The following is a 21,807-nucleotide window of genomic DNA, read 5'->3' as shown; positions in this document are numbered from 1 at the left end:
TAACCTCATCATTTGTGGTTTTAATCATTGTGTCATTACTGTGCACATGGATGTTGTTCAGCTTTACTCCAAATTTAAATAAAGGCTGCTGCCAAAATATCGAAATGCTTAAATCTCATTACACACATAAAGAATTTCAACTATTTAGGAAATTATTAATAAAGTAATGAAACAATTGTGTTTAGATTTCTATTTGGCTGATAGTTTTTTTAAAGACGGGGTGGGGGGTATTATTTTCATGTTGGACTTTTTTTGCTCTAAATAAGTGTAAACTGCATTTAAAGGGTCACTTTACCCAAACTGGCTAGAAAGCAACCCGAACATTCTAACCTTACTAATAATTTTAATTACACATAATTACACATTCGAGTAACACACAACAGGTCGTGTGTGCGTGCATATGTTTGTGTGTGTCTGTGTGTGGGGACGTGTCATGTTTTCATTTCTAAGAAAGGAGAAGTTAGCACACATTAATATGTATATCTGGTCATATAGATACGTAGGTTCAAACAGCCGCATGTACTGAGATGAGTATGAATGAATTAAAAAATTTCAGTAAATAGCACTTAAAGTTTTCATTCATGTCACACAAAATGTAAAAAATTGATTGCCTCAATCTAATTGAGTTCAGCTAAATTTAAAAGCTTAAGTAAATTTCCTCAGTTCAAAAGAATAATATTGGCCTCAACCAATAACACTCTCTAAGTTGGGAACAGTCTACCAGCTTCCAGACTGGTCTACTCTGAATGAATACCGTGTTGTTCAGAGTCCTTTGGGACGATTGTTGTAGTAGGTGTAGTGCATAGATCACTCCAAACATTACCAAGAACTTCCTCAGCAACTCTTGGGAGACCTCCACAAAGTGACTCTGAAAGATGACAGCGCTGTCCCATCTCAGATCTGGCTCATCAGAATCATCCTGAATAATTGATGTGTGTAGGAGTTATGTTTGAAAGCTATGTATTCTTTTAGTTGCAACTCTGTATTTTTCCAGTTGTTTTGAGAATAGACTACTACCTATGGATGGGTCAAAACTTAAACACGCTGGGCATGCTCTGTTTGAACCTCTTTGAAGGCTGGAACAGACAAACCTACAGTCCTGCAGGGCTGAGGAGGCTTTCTTTGTACATGAATTTATTAATGGATAGTCTCTGGCCCTGATCCCACCATAGAAGCCATTTGAGCCACTATTGGCAGAGACAAATGATCTCTGAATCCCAAATGTGGCAGAGAGTTTGCTTTTCAGAAGTGTGATCTTTTGCAGTAGATTTGATATAAAAGGTCCTTTTGTCTTGTTCAAGAACACTTGTGGTATTTTGGTACAACAGACTTCAGGTTAGCATGATTAAAGCCTTCTGTTACTGCAAAGGTATAATGGATTGATTTAGCTTGGCCAGCTTGCAGTGGTACATAAACAGCTGTTATAATGAATAATTTAAACTCTGTAAAGTCTCTGTAATGTCTGCAATGTGACATTAGGTACTTGATATAGGGGAAACTATGAGGATCATGGCCAGCGCCACTGTCACATTTGTACACTCGCTATTGACAGCTACAGGTACCAGGTGTTCATCTGAACAACAAACTGGATGGACTCATAATTCAGACGCCCTCTACAGGAAAAGGCAGAGCAGGCTGTACCTGCTGCGGAGACTCAGGTCGTTTGGAGTAGAGGGCCCACTCCTGAAGACCTTCTATGACTCTGTGGTGGCCTCAGCCATCTTTTACGGTGTGGTCTGCTGGGGCGGCAGCATCTCTGCTGGGGACAGCAAGAGACTGAACAGGCTGATCCGAAGGGCCAGCTCTGTTCTAGGATGCCCTCTGGACCCAGTGGAGGTGGTGAGTGACAGGAGAATGGCGGCTAAGCTGTCATCCCTGTTGGACAACAGCTCCCACCCCATGCAAGAGACTCTGACAGCACTGAGCAGCTCCTTCAGTGGGAGACTGCGGCACCCACGGTGTGGGACGGAGAGATTTCGCAGGTCTTTCCTCCCCACTGCTGTCAGACTCCACAACAAAGACTTTTGCAGCTGATCAAACCCTCACATGTGCAATAAGACTGCTATATGTGCAATTCTATATGCTATATGTGCAATTCTATATGCTATATGTGCAATTCTTGTACAATTCTTCTTCTGACGAAGTTGTACTTTTGTATTTTCTTACTCAGTTGTATATACAATACAGGCCATTTACCATTTATAAAGAGAATTGCTTATCAGTTGAGCCATGAGGTGATATGGATTGTTATTGGGATTAGCTGAGGACATCAGTGTATCTTGACTTTGTGATCTGTTAAAACTCACACTATTCTTTTTGTTTGGACTTTTCAGCAAGTCTCCCAAAATCCAGCATCTCTATAAATGAAGGTCAGGTTAGCTGGGGTCAGAACATCAGCATCACGTGTTCCGTCTCATCTGAGTTCTTAGATGGAACTTTCACCCTCAAGAAAACCTCAAGTAATTTCAGTCAGACTGAAACAGGATCCAGATCTGCTACCTTCAATATCCACAGAGTGGACTTCAGTGATAAGGGACTGTACCAGTGTCAGTATGAGAAACGCATTTCAAGTAACACATTCAGCTCCCCCCTCAGTGACTCTGTCAGAATCTCTGTTACTGGTAAGAAGAAATACACTTTCCTGAACACCATGTTTCATTTGTTTTCTATAAATAATCAAAGGGTTGTCACTCAACTACCAGTACATTTAATATTGTTTGGTTTTTTTCTTTTCAGTAAGCAAACCCAATATCTCCATCAGTCCTGCTGGTGAGGTGACCTGGGGTCAGAACATTGGAATCACTTGTTCATTCTCAACTCAAACTTTAGGTGGAACGTTCATTCTGATGAAAACATCAGATTCATTCAACAGGACCCAAAACTCAAACACAAACTCTGCTACCTTCAATATTCCTGAAGTAGACTTTGATGATGAGGGATCGTACCAGTGTCAGTATCAGGAAAGCGTACCAAGTCATGAATTTTACTCCCCAACAAGTGACTCTGTTAGGCTCTCTGTTACAGGTAAGAAAACCAATGATAGTATGTAGTATGTATGATAGTCAATAATTAATAGCAATGTATATAAGAAAATACTGCAGTAGTTCTTTCTAGTATTTATAACAGCAGCTGCTGTTGTATAAAGTTTCTGACTGCCTGACAAAATACTCTCAAGGCCCACAGTACTGAGGACTAAACACAGACTACTGGAAACAAACTATTACACACTGTGGAGCATTTAGCAGCTAAAAAGAGCTAAATGTTAAGTTGGGGGCTAAAAGAGCCAATGGTGGAATTTCATTCACCAGGTCACAAAAAACAGTAACACTTGAAAATAATGTCACACTATTAGTAAGTGCTTAACTCATCATTTATAAAGCACTACTCCTCATTAGTATGTAACTTATAAATACAGATTTAAATTTTTATTCATGATTAATTCAGAAATTCTAAGTATTATTATTATTTAGAGACAACCACAAATATATACATATATATGTATATATATGATTAAGATTTTTGTGAGTGTATTAATTGTGGTTATTTTTTTATTGTAAATTAAGGTAGTTGCTAGTTGTTAGTTTTGTGTGTATTTTAAGTATTTCGTGTGGCCTTCTCTAAAGTGAGGATAGTGGTGCAGTGGTTAGCACTGTTGCCTCACAGTGGGAAGGTCCTGAGTTTGACCCCAACATCTAGCACACCCATATTTGTGGAGTTTGCATGTTTGTGGTTCCTCCTGGTTTCCTTGCAGTGTCAGTGTATCATGAGGGATACTTGATATTTGTGAAGCTCTTTGAAAAACTCACTATTGCCTTGTGATCACCTTACTAGTCTTAGTATAATGAGGCAAAGCTACCCTGTGGCTCCAGCTGTCCAGTGTATCCTAAACCCACCTTACAAACTATGGTTTAGACTCTGGTCTTAACTACATGTCAGTATTTTGCAAACCTCGGGGAGGTTATGTTTGTAACTGGCAATAAATATTTACATGTCCTGTATCTCTTTGTGCTTTGTCTGTGTCATTTATCTGTTGTGAAGATAGCTGAGACTTGTTCGAGTCTTCAGCTAGTTTCATTTTTTTCTAAATGCTTTATAAGGCAAGTCGTCCCTTTACTCGTCACACAAAATACTTAACTAGTAACTGTCTGAATTAACCATGAATTACAGTATGATAATAAAGTGTCTGTTAACACACTCACAAACACTTAAGTTCATCTTTAAAAGCATTGAGGAATACGTTACTAATGCTGCACCTAAATGTCTAAAACATTACAAACTAAAGAAAATCATATGATCTTAATCTCAATCTGTTTTCACACAGTGAGACTGCAGAGGCCCAGCATCTCCTTGACGTCTCCTAATGCAGGACTTGTCTGGGGTGCTGAAGGTGCACAGATCACCAGGGGTTACAGCTTCATCCTCACCTGTTCCATTAACTCCACATTTTCCAGTGGACATTTTATTCTCAGCTTCTCTGGCTCCAACCTCACAGAGCCAGCAGTCAACAACTCAGCCTCGTTTAGTTTCCCTGTAGCTGAGTATGAACATCAGAGCAACTACAGCTGTGTGTACGAGGTCACAGTGTCCACACGGACATTCACATCTGCTGAAACTGCACCGATTACTGTCATCATTAAATGTAAGTACACAGTTAAATATATGTATTTTTATTTTTTACTAAGAAAGAAGAATCATAAATATCACCGGCAATTCTACTGGGCAGTATTTTTCCCTCAGACGTCTCTCATTCTGCTAATTTCTAAATTTTTTTATGCATTTAAAAAGAAAGAAAAGGAGAAGCAGGTATAAGTCAGAAGGCAGTTCCGATATAGAAACAAAACTGAACAGAAACAGGAACAAACACAACTGATAATATAGCCTAGCAAAGCAATCCTTTGCTAGGATATTTGTGTATTTGCTTATACATGCTCTGGACCAGAGACGTCAAACAAATCGACCTGGGAAAGACTCCAATCTGGCATAAATTTTAGACTTTATCTGAATTTTCATAGACTTTTTAGCTTGTCCTACTGACAAAGATCTCACCCACAGTCATTCATTACTACATCAAAGTAATTAAGTAACAGCTAAACAATTAAATAAAAAAGTTTGTTTTGTCATTGTATACTACAGAAAAACTGAGACATATTGTTGAACTTGCACTTCTTTTTCTTATATTGAAATATTGCAGGGATTAAATCTGCTATAACTTTTGTACACTGATGGAGTTTCATTGTTTCAACCCACTTAATATGAGTGTGAGCTGTATTTGGCCCCCGCTGTAAAATGGGTTTGACATCCCTGCTCTGCATTAACAACCTAAATGAGAAGCAGTTCATTTCAGTGGGACAGAATGTGTTCTAATAGACAAATGCTGTCCTCCTAGTGTCTTTGATGCCGCTGGTGTCCTCTGTATCTGTTGTAATCCTGCTGCTGCTCCTGCTGCTGCTCTTAGCGGTGTTGCTGATCCTCAGAAGAAGACGACAACTCAAGCAGCCTGTAGCTCTCATCCAAACTCAAAGTGTGTACTCACCAAGAGACACAATTTTAAATGATTACAAGTTTAACTATATATTCACGTTGTTTTCTTTTACGTGTGTTTCAGTGGTTGTCCAAGTTGGGAATGACTACACGTGGGCAGACAATGAGGGCGATGAGGAGGTCTATGTGAATGTTGATCTGCATCAAAAAATAAAAGGTGAAGCTGCAGGAGAGGATGGAGACTGGAGCGATGACTATGAGGAGCCAGTGAATGATGACGACTGTGATTTTAAGGAAACAGATCCCAGTGACTATTACAGATGTCCAAAAGAGGCCTGTATGTTTGTAGACAATCACAGGGAAGAAGATGATGATGAAGAGAAAACTAGTCATGCAGAAGATGTCTTTGAGAATGTATCCCCTCCATCACCAGTTTATTAACATTCATAATGACCTGAATCGCACAAACATCAAAAATACAACCACACCGAAAATACCTGCAGGCCAATAAATGTTCACCAGTGTCATATGGGTTCTATTTCTTCAATATACCATTCTTTGTAACAATATTTCCCTGATATAATGAAGTCATTTAGCAATTAATCTTGTATTATGTGATCCAAACTGAAGTACATTAAGTACTTTTAAATTACAGTTATTTTCGATTCCTTGTGGCATACCTTCAAGTTAAAGGAATCATCTTCGGCCCAATGCCTTCGTGGCCACCTGACTTCACAATATCCTGATCTGTGAGTTTGATATCGGTTCTTATTTAAAGGTTCCCCTTCTGGATCTCTGCAGGCTGCATGTCAAAGCTGTGAAGGGTGTGTGGGGGGAGGCTCTAATGATTGTAAAACTGGTTATTGAAGTGTATAGTTGAAATTGGGCTTTGTCCCCTGAGGTTCTCGTCAGATCTGCTCTTTGTTCGTGACGCCCAGTTTCAAAATATCAGGAGAAAATTGGCAAAATTGCTCATCTTGAAGCTTTATAGTGGGACTAAAACCAATGGGTGATGTCAACCGTTCTAAGGTTATTCTTTCCTCTAACATTAAAACATCAGAATTTCAACAAGTTCAACATTTTATTTACACTGTAAGAAAATATTAGTTTTTTACCCTACATATTGAAATCCTCTTATTCCAAGTAGCCTTTGACAAACACCACTGAACAATTTAGGTTAAAAAAACTGTTTGACTTTTTTTCACCCTTTATAATCTTACAAAGAGTGCATCAGTAATGGATGGAAACATTCTTTTAAACAACCTTTTCTTTGAACCTTTACTTTTTTTTCATTATTATTGATTCATACTGTATTTTATATTTGATCTTGGACGTGAATCTTGGTTGGCTTCATTTTAAAATGTACAAGTCTGAGCCTGAATTATTGTTTTTCAATGTTTTTTGTTTTTATCTTCATATATGATTCTATTTTCTTGTATTATATCTAAAAAAAACCTTTTATGTTGCATGCTACTGTACATGTCAACATTACATTATACTCTGTGCATGATACTCAAATACTTTTCCAAGGCAAACCAGAAATTATGTATTGATATTTTGGTAAAGTTATAAACACCCTGCAAATACTTTGAATAAATTTCTTACAAAATATTTCGTTTCATCAGGATGTTATTGCAGACACATTAATATAACCTTGACTGGTCTTAATTTGGATGTTCTTGTGGAGCCATGAATAATAAGCAGGCTGAGCTGGGTGGTGTAATAATATCTTAGTCATTTGGAGATGCAGATACAGCAGCGATCCAGAGTCTCCACTTCTATTTCTGGCCTTGGCATCCTTTGGTTTACTGACATACTTCTTTATTTATGCAGCAGCCCCGATGATTCAAAGCTGACTTGAACATTATTCCATATGTGTTCTTCTCTATATCTTTGTTCTTGTGAACAGATCTTTTGGCTTCATTATAAACGGGCACAATGCCTAAAGTTACCAGAGAGCTGAATTTAAATAACTTTTTTTTAAAATGACCGAATACTTAACTCCATAAAACCTTTTACAGCCATTACACACATGAAGATAATTAGTTGGCATTTTGTATCAGCAGACTGTACCAAAAGTACCAACCAATCACATTCAAACTTGTTTCTGGTTTGAACCAATGATCTGACAGCCTGATGCCTACAAAGCCACAAATACATATGACACAGGGTCCTTGTAATGTTCACAAGCAGCGCTCACATACACACAGTGTGGAAATGTTAGCACTCTGAGCTCATCCTCAGTGATGAGGCCCTGTAACCTGAGACAAGACAGACTCTGTTTATAATACAAGCTCAGCTCTGAGCAACGGCTGAGGTCACTTGTTGGCTGTCATTTAATGTCTGATAAATGAAAATGTACACAGAGCACACAGCCTGACACATAAAAGATATTTAGAAAGAAAAATTCCAAGATACTCATATAGTATATGCTAGTTAGCTTAGCATAGCATAAAGGAAGGAAACGCTGGATATATTGAAAAGTAGTCAAACTTTACCCACCAGTTACTACAGAGCAAGATGATCAAAAAAATAGGATTCAATATATTAAACTATAACAGTTTAAAATGGCAGTGCACTGGTGCATTGATTAGCACTGCTGTCTCATATCGGGAAGGTTTGAAATCACCAGCAGGCTGCGGTCTTTGTGTGTGGACTCTCCATGTTGTGCTTGTATGGTTTAAGATAAGATAAGACTTTATTGATCCCACGGCGGGGAAATTTGTGCGTTACCTCAGCTCAGGTACAGATAGCAGAAGAAAAATAAGCAAACAAATACAAACAAATACAAAATAAATAAGATAATACACGATATACAATGGCAGCATGCACAGTATATACAAAAAATACTCTACCACTACTATTATTACTAAATAGTAATATATATATATATATATATATATATATATATATATATATATATATATATATATCTATGAGCGTAGACGTGTACTCAGGGTCTCTCTGGGTACTCCAGCTTCCACCCACAGTCGAGGGGATGAAGCTTTATTAAACAATATTGTTAAACGTTTCAACACTGTGAAACTTCACAGTGAAGGCACATTGAGATGCATTAAGCATTACTTTTACATTAACATGCAACTAAGACTTCATCTACTGTCTGTAGGCACAAAATAATGCATTACTGATCCCTCGTCACACATGACTAACGCTAATGAATCAATGTTCAGACGTTACCTAATAATGTAACATGTTCATGTGAAATTATTAAATATTATTAACAGTGTCTTTCAGTGTGTTATAACATATCTTAAAATTAAAGTGTTTATATGCATTTTCATACGACCTGTTTGCATGCATATTTGCTTCATGTTTTGTTTTGGGGTTTTTTGTATTTTGGAGTTTATTTTTGCACCATCCACCTGTAAGGAGAAGCATTGGAGCATGACCTTTGCTGTCTTTACTTCAGTCAAAATAAAAAATCTATAGGCGCTGAAATCTGAGCTTGTTATTGCCTCTTTTTTTCTTACATACTGCTATGATACTTACTTTAGTAAAATGTGTTTAATTTGCCATGATTTAAATCACAGTTATATCGAGTCAACAAATCATAACTTTTCAGCTTACTGCTTCAGCTATTTGTGGAGTTTGGCCAGATAAAGAGCACTATTTCCATTAGTCAGTTCTGAGTAATGGAAGTAAAATGTTGTGCAAAAACGCATTTGTGCAGTTTTAGTTTTTTGACATTTACTGGCACCATTTAAATAAGTTACAGATTTTGAGCACATAAGTACTTTAATTAAAGAGAAGCCATTTTGGCCTAGAGATGATCCAACGTTTGTCAAGTACAACATTATAATTCAATAAGATAATGTTTTATTTTATTTTTTTTATTTGCTTTAGTGATCATTTATTTCCTCACTTGTAAATACTGGTCTTTTCCCCGTTTCTGTGGAACACCCTCCCTCAAGATATTAGGCAGGCATGCTCTGTGGAGGCTTTTAAAACTAAGCTGAAGACACATTTGTTCACCCTGTCTTACATGTCTTAATTCTTTGGCTTTTAGTTTTTAAATTTTTACTGTTTTTAACTTCTATTGTGTCTTTTACCTGTATTGCTATGTATCGCTTTTATTTTTTTAATCTTTTTAGTTTCAAATAGTTGTACAGCACTTTGTTTGAAAGCGCTTTATAAATAAAGTTATTATTATGATTATTATTATGATTATTATTATTATTATTATTTTCATTCCAGTTAAGTTTCATTTTGTATCTAATAGAAAGAAGTTCAACGCTGCTAAAAGGAGTTTACATTTTTGTACTATAAGGTTTGTGGCTTCCATTTGCAACTGAATTCTGTTTGAGGCCATCTGTCTGTGTTTAGATGATATACCTTTTCATTTGCAGCACGATGGTGCGGTGACTGTCACTGTTACCTCACAACAAGTAGGTCCTGGGTTCAATTTCACCATCTATTTGGAGTTTGCATGTTCTCCTTGTTGTGGGTACTCAAGCTTCCTCCCACAGTCCAAAGACACACAGTTAGTGAGGTTAGGTTAACTGGTGATTCTAAATCACCCATAGGTGTGTATGCGAAAGGTTATCTGTCTCTCTGCGTTAACCCTGCGACCTGTCCAGGATCATACTAATCATTCTTTTGTCACATTGGCACAATTGTTCACGTCTTCTTATCCCTGTTCACCTTAAAAGAGCACTGAGCACACAGTGTAGGGTTCTTCTTCACCACGTGTCATAAAATGAGATGAACACTAATAAACTCCTAACAAATTGTCAAAGAAGCAAATAAAAACATGTGATCTTATATTAGCCTGACTATGTACAAAATAAAAATATCAGGAAGGATTTTTTCCCCCATTATTTTACATGGTATTAATTAAGTAAACCATGACCTTAGTTATTTATTTACAGTAAATAAATAGGAAATGAGAAAATGCTAACAAGCTGCTATTTTCCCAGAGAGGAAGAAGAAGAAAACTAGCAGGACAGCAAATGAGGTGATTATAGCTCAGCTGGCAGAGCAAACATCAGACTGATTCTGTTATTTAATATTCTATTACTTATATTAAAGGAATTTATTTTAATTAATAAAAATAAATAATTAATTTATTTTGAACTAATAGCTATGATTGGACCATGATTGTGGTATATTGTAAAAGAAGAGGTTGTATAATGTGCTAAAAGGTAAACATTAGGCTAAACCTCTTTTGATTTATACTGGGGCAGCCCTTCATTCTGAAACGAGCCACTTTAGCTCCTGTCCTGTTAAACCAGCTTTCTTCTGATGAGCTACTTCTCACAAACAGCAGGTGGGTGGGCCTTCTGTGCACAGAAGTCCACAAACTGCTACAAGAATATTTCAGATTTTAAAATATTTACATTTTTGCTAAAATATTTCAGCAAGACTATTTCATAGTATGTATAGATACACTTTGCATGACTTGTTTGGGATGTTTTGGTTTTGTTTGTCTAATTCATAATTAATTAACCTTCCTCTAAAGTACATCACCCACATGAGAAGTGACACTGTGGGAAATGTGACCTCTCCTTATTTAGAGAACATTTTAATCCCAAAAAGCTAAAAGCTTTAAGGGGAACAGCCCTTACTGTGTTGCCAGGTTTAACCACTTTTTGCTCACAGTGGTTGTGCTGTGAAGCAGACATGCAGTTTAACTTCCCTGTCACACAAACCTTTCTTTAGTGATCAGGAGAGAACCATATTACAATAATGTATCACTGAAAATGAATAATCTGTCATTTCTTTATCAGTTCAATTTCAGCTATAATGAAAATGGGTTGAAATGATTAAATTTGTTTTTTTTAGCATGAAATAAGAAAACAGGACAACCATCGAAACAGGAAGTCCACTGATTACATCAAACATAACAAACCAGGTTTGAAGAGAAGAAATGTCAGATGGACGTGCTCATCTTTGAACTTAGCATTAAAACTGAAAATATTCTGGAGATGAAAATACTCTTCAAGATATGTTCAGATAACCTCGAGTCCACATTCTAGTTATGGTCGGTTAGATCAATCAAGACTGATTCTTCAAGATTAGGCAGTCGATCAAAGTAAGAAATGATCATGATGTCTCTAAGTGGGAGAAGAATAAATCTATTTGGAAGGTGAGAACTCTCTTAATAAACTGTCACAGGCCGTGTGTGAATATAAATGGACCCAAGATGCAGACTGCTTAAGTGGTGAGCGAGCTTTATTAACCACAAACAGAGATGAGGTGGACAAAAACCAAAACCTAAGAGTAAACTAAACTGGGAAAAGCTAAGCAAAAACAAACCTAAAACATTGAGACATGAAACAGAGATGCAGGGAGAGTAAAGCGGCCAGAATACACAGGAAAATGGAGGGGAACAACACAGACGAACCAGCAACTACTAAGACAGAAGACACGACTAAAATACACTCAGAGAACACAGGGAGATCACACACAGGTGGGGGACACAGCTGGGAGGGATTAACGTGACGAGACAAGGGAGGCAAACCGAAAACACTCACATAAGACGCAGACCTTCACAATAAAACAGGAAACACATACACGCAATGACACAACACACAGACTTCACACAGACTGGGGAACACAGAACATAGGAACATGAAATGTGAACAGGGAATGTACAAGAACCCCAAAATAACCAAAACCACAGAATAATAATAACATAAACACGGAGTTGCAGACTCCGGCTCATGACATAAACAAAACATAACAAGGGTGCCTCAGTCTGCTGTGGCCGTGGGCAGAGGATTACTCTAACTGGTGGGTGTCCTGTTTAGCAGTTGAGAAACCAAATCCCACAGCTTCAGAGCCCTAACTTACGCAATACTTCTTATCCATAACGAACTTTTGATGTTGTCATTTTGCTCCAGTTTTGGCTCCTCAAAGACTGATATGAGCTTTCATCTTCTAGCCCAAATGTCTGGCCCTCTATTGCCTTGTCTCTTGAAAGTCTTACTCCCCTTACACAGTTCTGGTCAAAATCCTGTCTCCCTCATACAGCTCTCATTAATGACATGGCCTAACAACACAGCTTTAGATTTAGGTGAGCATTGGGTGCCGAGAATGGAGTTAAAGTTTTGCTTTGTTGATATTCAGGAACAATTTAGAAAATGTTTATGCAGGAATGTTTTCTGTCAACCACAATTCATGAATCCAAAGTTCCTATGGTGTCTGTTCACTGATCACCTCTGCCAGCCAAGCCACGTGAAGGTCTTTGCTGGTGTTATTGGCCACATTCAAACATTAAATATTTGAATGTGTGACTGTATAACTGTAATTTACAAGCTAAGTCAGTTAAATGCAGCTAATGGCATGCTATTCAGTTTACTCTGATGTCCTTAACAAGTGTTCAATCCAGCACACTGTAGTGCTTTTAGAAAATAGTAACTTTAAGTTAATTTAGTTACTAGGCAGAAATTCATTTTGGTCATAGTAAAAAATAAATATTAGAATTTTGTGTTTTCTTTTAACATAGAGGTGAATAAAGTCTTTTAAAAAGTGTTGTGTCATTATTTACTTCATCCCACATACTCTCAGTGAGGCAGCACACTCTCAAAGTCTCAGTCTGGGTCACTTATGAGGAATGACACATCAGCATATTTTCTCCAGCAGTATCATGGCCTTGTGCATACAAACCCAAACAGGCTATGACCATGTGTTGTCTTTAGCTTTTTGATTAGTGGCAGAGCATTCCTGACTTCACTGGCACATGTTAGCAAGCAGCACTGAGCTCATAGAGCTTAAATAGCACGGTGGGAGGGCCGGGACAGAGCAGCTGGGGTATATAAAGGACTGCCGTGTAGATTCCCAAACTAAACGAAGAGTCAATACGGAAAAACTGAGGAAGCTTTCAGTTCTCACTGGACCCTGAAGACATCTAGTCAGAGGCAGGAACCTGCAATCAGAACAACACTGACATCATGTCCCAGCACGCAGCCTTGACCAGCTTGTTTGGCGATGACCCTTTCTTCAGTCATGAACAGGTGCTGTGGCCTCTCAATATTGAAGCCCTGTCTTCTCTCCAGCGAGACTTCTTCAACCGGAGAGCCAAACTAGCTGACAGCCTCCTGAGCCAGCTCTATGATGGGCCCCAGCTGCTCAACTTCAACCAGATGCCCCTAATGTCTAACACATTGAAGCGGTATGTACAGTAGCCCAATTTTACTAGTGGATATACCTGATTTAGGGTTTGTTCAAACCTACAGATTTGGTTTTAACTTAACCATCCATAAGATCACCGCTGATCTACCTAGAGTTATGGTATGTTTTAGCCACATGCTAAATACTAAAATGCTAAAAGTGGTAATGAAGTCTTATGCATTTTTGGAAACAGATTTTCTACTAAAAGCTATTTTATTTGGCTTTTCTAAACAGGTAAAGAATCTATTAAAAGGGTAGAATGCTACCTAAGATCCACTCCTATCTTAAGCTTAAGCTTAGTTGGGTTGTCAATGATCAGTTTAGACATTCAAACATTTGGGGTTTTATAAAAAATTTAAAATTCTGTAAAAAAAAAAAAAAGAAAAGAAAAGATATGATGATGATGATAATAATAAATAAGGCAAGCTTTAGCAGAACCCAAACCCTACCCCAAACACAACTATACAAAGGTTAACAGCCTTTGTGGGTCCGGAGCAATGATGGAGAAATGATTTCTAATACTGATTCACTTTCAGGCTGAGTGATGATGAAGAGCAGCAGAGAGAGCTTTCCACTACAGAGACCCACAAGGAAGTCCAGCCAGCTAATGAAAACAACGGTGACCTCCTGGTGACACTAGATGCTCGCGGTTATGCCCCCAGTGACATCACTGTCAAGCTGGAAGGCCGGTGTCTGGCGGTCGTGGCCATGAAGGAGGCCGGAGCAGAAGAGAACCAGTCCTGCTCTTCCTCATCCTCCTGTGCATCCTTCTGCTCCTCTGCATCTTCTCAGGCAGGGTTCGCCCAGAAGATCGACCTGCCTCCTCACCTGGATCTGTCCGGCCTCTCCTGTTCCCTGATGGATAACGGACAGCTGCATATCCATGCCCCTGTGGCTAAGCAAACAGCTGGAGAGGAACGCCAGGTACCCATTCGTTTCAGGACATCGCTGGAGTTTCCCATCAAAAAGGACGACGCAGAGGAAGAACAAAGAGACTAGTGCATATGTGCCCCCCAAAACACACACACACACACACACACACACACACACACACACACACACACGCACACACACGCACACACATACAAGCACATTTTTGATGAGTTTATTTATATACACCCTTCCACAACAAAAAGACTCTACAATGAGTAATGTTTACAATTATTAGATAAAGACAACTTTTTATTTTATAACAATGTGCAATTTGTATCAACTGTTAAAATGAAATAAAGTGTCAAATGGAAAATAATATCATATAAAATTGGCTTTTTCTGAGGACTACTGTGACCACATGATGGTGCCAACAGCCTACTCACACGAGGAGAATGAAGGAGTAAAAAGAAGTCAGCAGACACAGATGGAAGAAGAGAACAAGACAAATCCTAAAAGCTGGCATTAACTCCCCTAAGGTGGCTGAATTAGTACCTTAAAAGGTTCAAGTGACATTTGGTTTCCTGGGGCGAAGTTATTTGCCAGCGTGCTGGAGCTGGTGACAAACAAAAGGAGCAGTTTAACATTTTATGAGTCCTTCCCTGAGGGTGTCATGATAGAGAAGAGAAGAAATAAAGGCATTATTAGAAAAGGTGAACAGAATAGAATGAAAGGGAACAGAAACATTGGCCGTTTCTGAGGGATTAGTTCAACCAAATCCTAACCTTACTTTTTCTTTTCTATGACAATAACTTTAATTTGTTTTTTTCTTAAAGATCTGCTGCCAATGCAAATAAGGTAACTAAATTTACTTTATGATACTAACTTGGGCTTTAGGAAAACTGCACAAAAGGTAATATCTTTGCCAATACCTTACCAGACATAACCAAAATAAGATAACATTATTAGATTACTATTATTAACAATTGTACCACATGAATCAATGAGACTTTATCAGAATGTTGCAAATTTATTAAAAATCAGGAAATCTTTAAGGAAAGTTTCTTTATGATTTGATGTGCTATTCTAAAATTTGGTCAACTGCTCAGTCTTCTTTGGTTTAATTATTCTTGTAGTTGTTGACATTGTCAGCAAAGACACACACATTTGTGTATGAAAGGTCAAACAATTGCACTGCATGCCAGGATGAAAATCAATCCACAAAGTCCCAGGCACTCCCTGAAGACTTTTGCAATTATCTGTAGTGAGGAATAGATCAGGACGAGGTTTAAGATCTATTTCTACACCCTTAAGTGTTTCCTGAAGCATGGCGCTCTTGATAATTGTATAATAAAAAATATTAGTGCTCTGTAGAGCTAAGTTTAACCTTGATAGAAGAATTAACCAAGAACTTAATGATCACCTTAGCAGAGCTTTAGAAGTCCATTGAGGAGACAGAAAAAGTGGCCAGATGGATGACTATGAGGACTAAATCAAGCCTTTGTAGGGCTTGGAAGAAAAACAGAATTCAGGAATAACTATGTCCTTCACCAAACCATACCGAATTGACCTCATTAAATATCTGTGAAAAGATCTGCAAATGACGCTTCACAAATGGTGCCTTTTTACCCTGATTAAAGGTAAACTTTTCAAATCTTGGACGAAAGAGGCTGTAGAGACCAATCCAACATATTTAAGGTTGTTGTAGGGACATCTTCAAAGTGGATGAAAGGTCTTACATAGACTAATGGATTACTGAGTATAAGAACAGCTTTTTCTCTGTTTTATTGAAGCTGACTCTCACAGATCGACAGATACGTACCAGGTCATAGCAGTAGTGAGATGGGTCTCTCATTCCAGCTCTTCACATATTTGACTCTTGTAAAAGACCACTTGGCATCTAATACAAACACATAACAAACATAACAGAACAAAGTACATGCACACTGGGAGCACATGAACTCCCATTGCTGACAAACAGAGACGTTTAATGACAGAATGTCAGAAGACATGAAATTTGACATTTGAATTTCCACAGTTCAAAATTCTTTATTTCTTTTTTTTAATCCTCTCCTCTCTGGCAGCTTTTGCAATCAGTATTAACATCTGATTGTGCTGTTGTGCCAAACACATTTTGCTTTTCCAAGATCAGCTCTGTAAATTCTCTATAGGCAGACTGGACTTCCCAGCATGGGCCAAACTGCCCTATGCAGCGAGGCAACAAAGAGGGCGCAGACCAGCCCAGTGCAAGGAAGCACCCAGCCAGAGACCAGGCGAACCCAGGCACGTGATCCACATGCCCCACTCGCAGAGCCACCCAGAAGAGGGTTGAGTTCATGTTTGGGCATAGAGAATGATCGCTCTGAATTTGAGTGGTAGCGGCTAGCATAGACCAAAACTCTCGGTAAAACCATCTGGTCCTGGGGCTTTATCTTGTTAAGAAATTCTGCATTGTCAGCGTCGGAAGGATTAATCTGTGATGAGTTTAAAGCTTCATAAAAATCTTTCAAATATTTATTTGTATATTTATATGTTGTTGGTCATGAGCAACGATCCCAGTGGAATCCTTTAAAGAATAAATACTTGTTTTGTTTTGTTTTATTTTGCTTTAACTGGTTAGTAAGTTTTTCAAACCCAGCCTTTGCCTTAATTGTTTCATTTAGTTCTACTTCTCGTTTTGTCAGGTTGGTAATTATATGCTCTTGTGGTGAGGCAGCATAGGCAGATTCTAATGATTTCCTTTTTTGTTCTAGTTCTAATACGTTTAGAAAGCACTAAATCCTTGTTTTTCTTATGTGAACAGTAAGATAATGTTTTGCCCCTCATTACTACCTTTCCTGTTTCCCATAGAACATGTGTTGATGTCCCTGCTAGGTCATTATTATCTAAATGTATTGCCCGTTCCATTTTGAAATAATTAATGAGGTCTTGTTCTTTAAATAGTGATGTATTAAATCTCCAGCTTCTAATTAGTGGTGTGACTCTTTTCTGTGTCAGACAGATAAATACTAGTGTATGATCACTGATAGTGATAGAATGAGTGTTTTTAATATCCCTTATAACGGAGCTGGAACTAAAAAGTAGTCTGAGCGACAGTGTGAGTGGTGTACTGGTGAAAAGAAGGTGTAATACTGAGAGTGGGGTGATGTGAACGCCAAGCATCACAAAGACCAAACTCACAGCCACATCGTTTGACTCACTGCTGTACTGAGACAGGTTGAAGTTTCCTCCTATTGTGTGTTAGAGTGATCTGAAGGAAAACCCATGTCTTCACCCTGCCTTTTGACACCCTGTGAGATGTGGGTTTTTTTTTTTAAAGATTATTTTATTTTATTAGTTCATTGTATGTTTTTTTATACTGTTTTTATTTTTTATTTTCTCTGTTTTGTTTTATCTATTGTTCTTTACTTATTTCCCGTACTTTGGTCCTGTGCTGGCTGTTATAAAGTGCTTTATAAATAAAGTTGGATGGCACTGAGAGTGAAAAAAGAAGGTATAAACAAAGGAGGGGTCATCAATATTTGGTACATATATTAGTGATACACAGATCCATATTTTGAATACATAGATAAAGTATTATTAATCTGCCTTGTGGACCTTCTGCTGACAGTGCAGTTCATTTTCCTGTAACTTAATATGGCTAAACCTCTTTGTTTTGAGTAGCGGGCTGAGAATGTGTGAAGGAAAATGGAGAGGTGAGTTTTGGTCATATGAGTCTCCTGTAGAAAGACAGTATATGCTGGTAAGTCATTTAACCGATTAGTCATTTTGAGACTCTTTTTCCTGGAATCAATTCCACGTAATTCCATGTGACGAACCTCAGTGTGGTCATGGTGGAGTGTAGAATTTACACCAAAACTGTGTGTTTATCTGTCTGTCTCGTATGGCTGCATGTTAGTGTGTGTGTGGTTGGTATGTCTGTGACTGTGCTGTATGTTTCTGTGGTAAACAGCAGCATTGAGGCAGAGCATACATAATGCTGAGTGCTGAAGGAAATAGAAAAGATGTGAAAGGAGATAAAGGGAATAAGTCACACAGTTCAGTTCCAATTCATACAAACCAATTTAACCGAAACTGAACAAGAAGAGTGGTCATCCTTATTAGTACTTTCCCCCATTTAGGCCATTTTGACAAAGATGAGGGGTCAAAATATATTTTCTTTTCTTTTCTTTCTTTAAATTTTATTTTGCTAAAATCAGTTAACAGTAGCATTTTATTGTTTTCAGCCAAAGACAAAATATCAGCATTTCATGTTAGTGCGACTTGCACTCTGTGCATTGAAAGGTTCATCACACTGTTTCTACAATATGTTTACAGGTGTGGAGGAGGTACATAAAAACAGAATAATAGTACATATATGAGATTGTTTATGTCACAACTTCTGCATTCTCCTTGTATCAATGATTTCAAACAGTTGTGACAAACTTGTCTCTCTCCCTCTAATTTTTCATAACTGTCCTCCCAGAAATGTCTTCACAGGACCTGCAGGGGTTCATAGTGTGTAGGTGTGCGTGATTGTGACTATGCAAAGATTTGTGTCTAAGTGTTTGTATGTGCGTAAGTTCTTGCCTTTCTAAAACTAAACGTGCTCACGCATGTAGAATGTCATCCAGAGTGAGGGCTGTCATTGGAGTGATACAGATGTATGTGTGTGTACATGTTTAGACATCTTTGTGAGGACAGAAATTGGCATGCCACTATACTTGTGGGGACCAACAGTCCCTAATGGGGACAAAATGCCCATCCCCACTAGTTTGAAGACATTTTTGAGGCTCAAAATGTGGTTTTAATGTCAGGGTCACAGTTAGTTTTGGAAGTGAGAAGAAAAGAATCAAAGGGTTGAAAATGGCTGCAATGCAATGAGGGTTGCAATGAATAGCAAGACTTTGCCCTCGCATATATACTTTTGCAGGAAATGTCTGCACATTTTCCTTGCAGACAGTTATAAGGTCATAATAATGATGGATTTTACAGTCCAATAAGGCGGCAAACTCAGTTTCTCCTGGAGAAGGACTCCCTCACCGGGGATGCTGTTAAAACTGGCAGACACGTCTCTCTATGCACAAGTCATCTCAATAATCTGCTTTGTGCATGTGTGAATTTGCTTGCAGTCCTTTGGCTGAGTTCCCAAAAAATGTAAAAACCCATCTCTGGTACAGCAATAAGTCGAAATATGTAAGAACAAAAAGGCAGATACCTGTTAATTTTACCCAAAGGAAGTTACAATTATCACATCATCTACTCAGTTATTTCCTCCTGGGATGTTATTGTCCTGTGCGAAGAAATGTTCCACAGAACTTCCAAAAACAAATAAATAATCATCAAAATACAGATCAGAGAGACTTCTTAAACCAATTTTGTGTTATTTAAAGAGTATTTTCATCAATCTTGTAATGTACTGCCATCTTGTGGCAGTGGGCTGCCCACTGTGGGCCATGTGGGTCTGTCCATAGTGACCCCACATGAAACCTAAGGGGGGATATTTGCTAGGTGAGCTGTCAGAGGTTAGTGGAAGAAACATAGTTATTTAATATTATATTATAAACTCACTGTCACGACGTGCTGTGCAGGTGGTGGAGAGCTGATCCAGAATGCAGGACTCCTCAGAAAAACATAAATTTAAGATGTAGTTTTACTAGCTAGCATCAGCAAGCTTTTTAAAAAAACAGCAGTATTAACTGGAGCAGACTGATAGACTGGCGGGCAAACAACATGAAGGGATATGACTACATGACAACGAACAAAGTGAAACTAAGGACTTAAATATGCAAAAGAGGTAGATTGGGAGATGGAACACAGCTGGGGGAAACAAGGCACAGGTGAACAAAGTCAGAACGATGACATGGGACACAAAACTGAACATAACACCAGTGTTGGGAAGGTTACTTTTATTACACTACAGATTACAGATTACAGAATACAGATTACATGCGCCAAAATGTATTTTGTAACATATTCCATTACGTTACTCAATGAGAGTAACGTATTCTGAATACTTTGGATTACTTAATATATTATCATGCTATTTACAACTACATGAATGTACTATTGCTGTGTATTTTAGCGTGTAGACATCTCGTATAGAGAACTATCCATGTATATAAAACAGGTCCGCGGCTCCGAGCCATAGTAAATGAAACTCTGGCTAATACGTCGGGTTCGTGTCGGGCTCGTAGCTGAAAACTAGCTTTACTTTGTTGTCTGGGTCAAGTTTGCCAGCGAGAGACAGAGAGAGGCGTTGAAAGGCTGCTCCAACGGAACTTACTGTTTTTGGAGGAAAACACGAACACGGTGTACAGTCGAGTCTTAATAGCTTACTTACAACTGGGCTTGTCAGGCACTCTGTTCGGCTGCAGTGGTTATTATTATATTTATATTTCTGCTCGGTGACAACTCGTACTTTTCCACTCTCCTTTTTCTCCCTCCCTCGCTCACAGACACATAACGTGTATGGCAGTCCATTCTCCCTGCAGCACGGACTACACCGCCCATGAGGCTACATTCTTTGGGACTATGCCTGTAACACTCTGCCTATTACCTTCATATTAAATCATTTTTTGTATAATAATTGTTAAAAATATTTCTTCACATCATTATGTGGGCCGCAAGTAGGGGTGACATGGGCCGCGAGACTGAGGCCCAGGTATTAGAGCCTCTTAATGCGTGTTTTGTTTGGGTTTCCACCAACGTGGAATTACCAAAAATAGAGAGGGCATAGCCTAACATATTAAGCAGGAAAAGACCGCCGTGTAATCCATTTATTTCAACAAAGTAACTGTATTCTGAATATCACCTTTTTAAACAGTAACTGTAATGGAATACAGTTACTCATATTTTGTATTTTAAATATGTAACGCCGGTACATGTATTCTGTTACTCCCCAACACTGCATAACGCAGCAAAAGAGACTATCAAAATAAAAAAGGAAACTGAGACATGAAATGACCAAAATCACCAAAAGACTTCAAACAGGAATCCTTACAAAAAGTAAAAACAAGAACACAAAACTAAAAATACTCGTAACTAAAAAAGAGATCACAACTCAAAACACTTAGTTGAAGACACAGGAGCACAACACTAGCATGATATCAGCTAACACAAGCCCCAAACAGCTTTAACCTTATTAGTAGATATCTGTAATGTGTATGAGAATGGAACAAACAAGAGAAGCCTATTAATCACAGGTCATCACAAACTGACTGGATGGGTTAATGTATAGCGAGCACATTCATTTATGCCTATTTATGGCTCAGCTTAAAAATATATATAGCACATATATTTCATATATGTGTATGTGTAATATATGCTGCTATATGCAGAAGC

At 38.2% G+C, this 21,807-nt stretch overlaps 2 protein-coding genes across 2 annotated transcripts; both read left to right on the top strand.

Annotated features, from left to right (window-relative positions):
• Window positions 1-1,509: 1,509 nt before the first annotated feature.
• Window positions 1,510-6,147, top strand: LOC148094672 (immunoglobulin superfamily member 1-like). Its single transcript, XM_087837397.1, has 6 exons — window positions 1,510-1,558; window positions 2,334-2,621; window positions 2,737-3,024; window positions 4,322-4,639; window positions 5,387-5,521; window positions 5,606-6,147. The coding sequence occupies exons 1-6, from the start codon at window positions 1,510-1,512 to the stop codon at window positions 5,920-5,922; spliced, it is 1,395 nt and encodes a 464-aa protein (XP_087693523.1). The 3' UTR covers window positions 5,923-6,147.
• Window positions 6,148-13,272: 7,125 nt separating this feature from the next.
• hspb9 (heat shock protein, alpha-crystallin-related, 9) lies at window positions 13,273-14,889 on the top strand. Its single transcript, XM_006809199.3, has 2 exons — window positions 13,273-13,615; window positions 14,151-14,889. The coding sequence occupies exons 1-2, from the start codon at window positions 13,395-13,397 to the stop codon at window positions 14,611-14,613; spliced, it is 684 nt and encodes a 227-aa protein (XP_006809262.1). The 5' UTR covers window positions 13,273-13,394; the 3' UTR covers window positions 14,614-14,889.
• The last annotated feature ends 6,918 nt before the right edge of the window (window positions 14,890-21,807 follow it).

This window comes from Neolamprologus brichardi, unplaced genomic scaffold (assembly GCF_056152115.1).
Source record: "Neolamprologus brichardi isolate AB-2024 unplaced genomic scaffold, ASM5615211v1 NODE_ptg000031l+_length_7269946_cov_1, whole genome shotgun sequence".
NCBI lineage: Eukaryota > Metazoa > Chordata > Actinopteri > Cichliformes > Cichlidae > Neolamprologus > Neolamprologus brichardi.
Note: the sequence above shows the minus strand (reverse complement) of the source record. Positions and strands in the feature narration are given on the sequence as shown.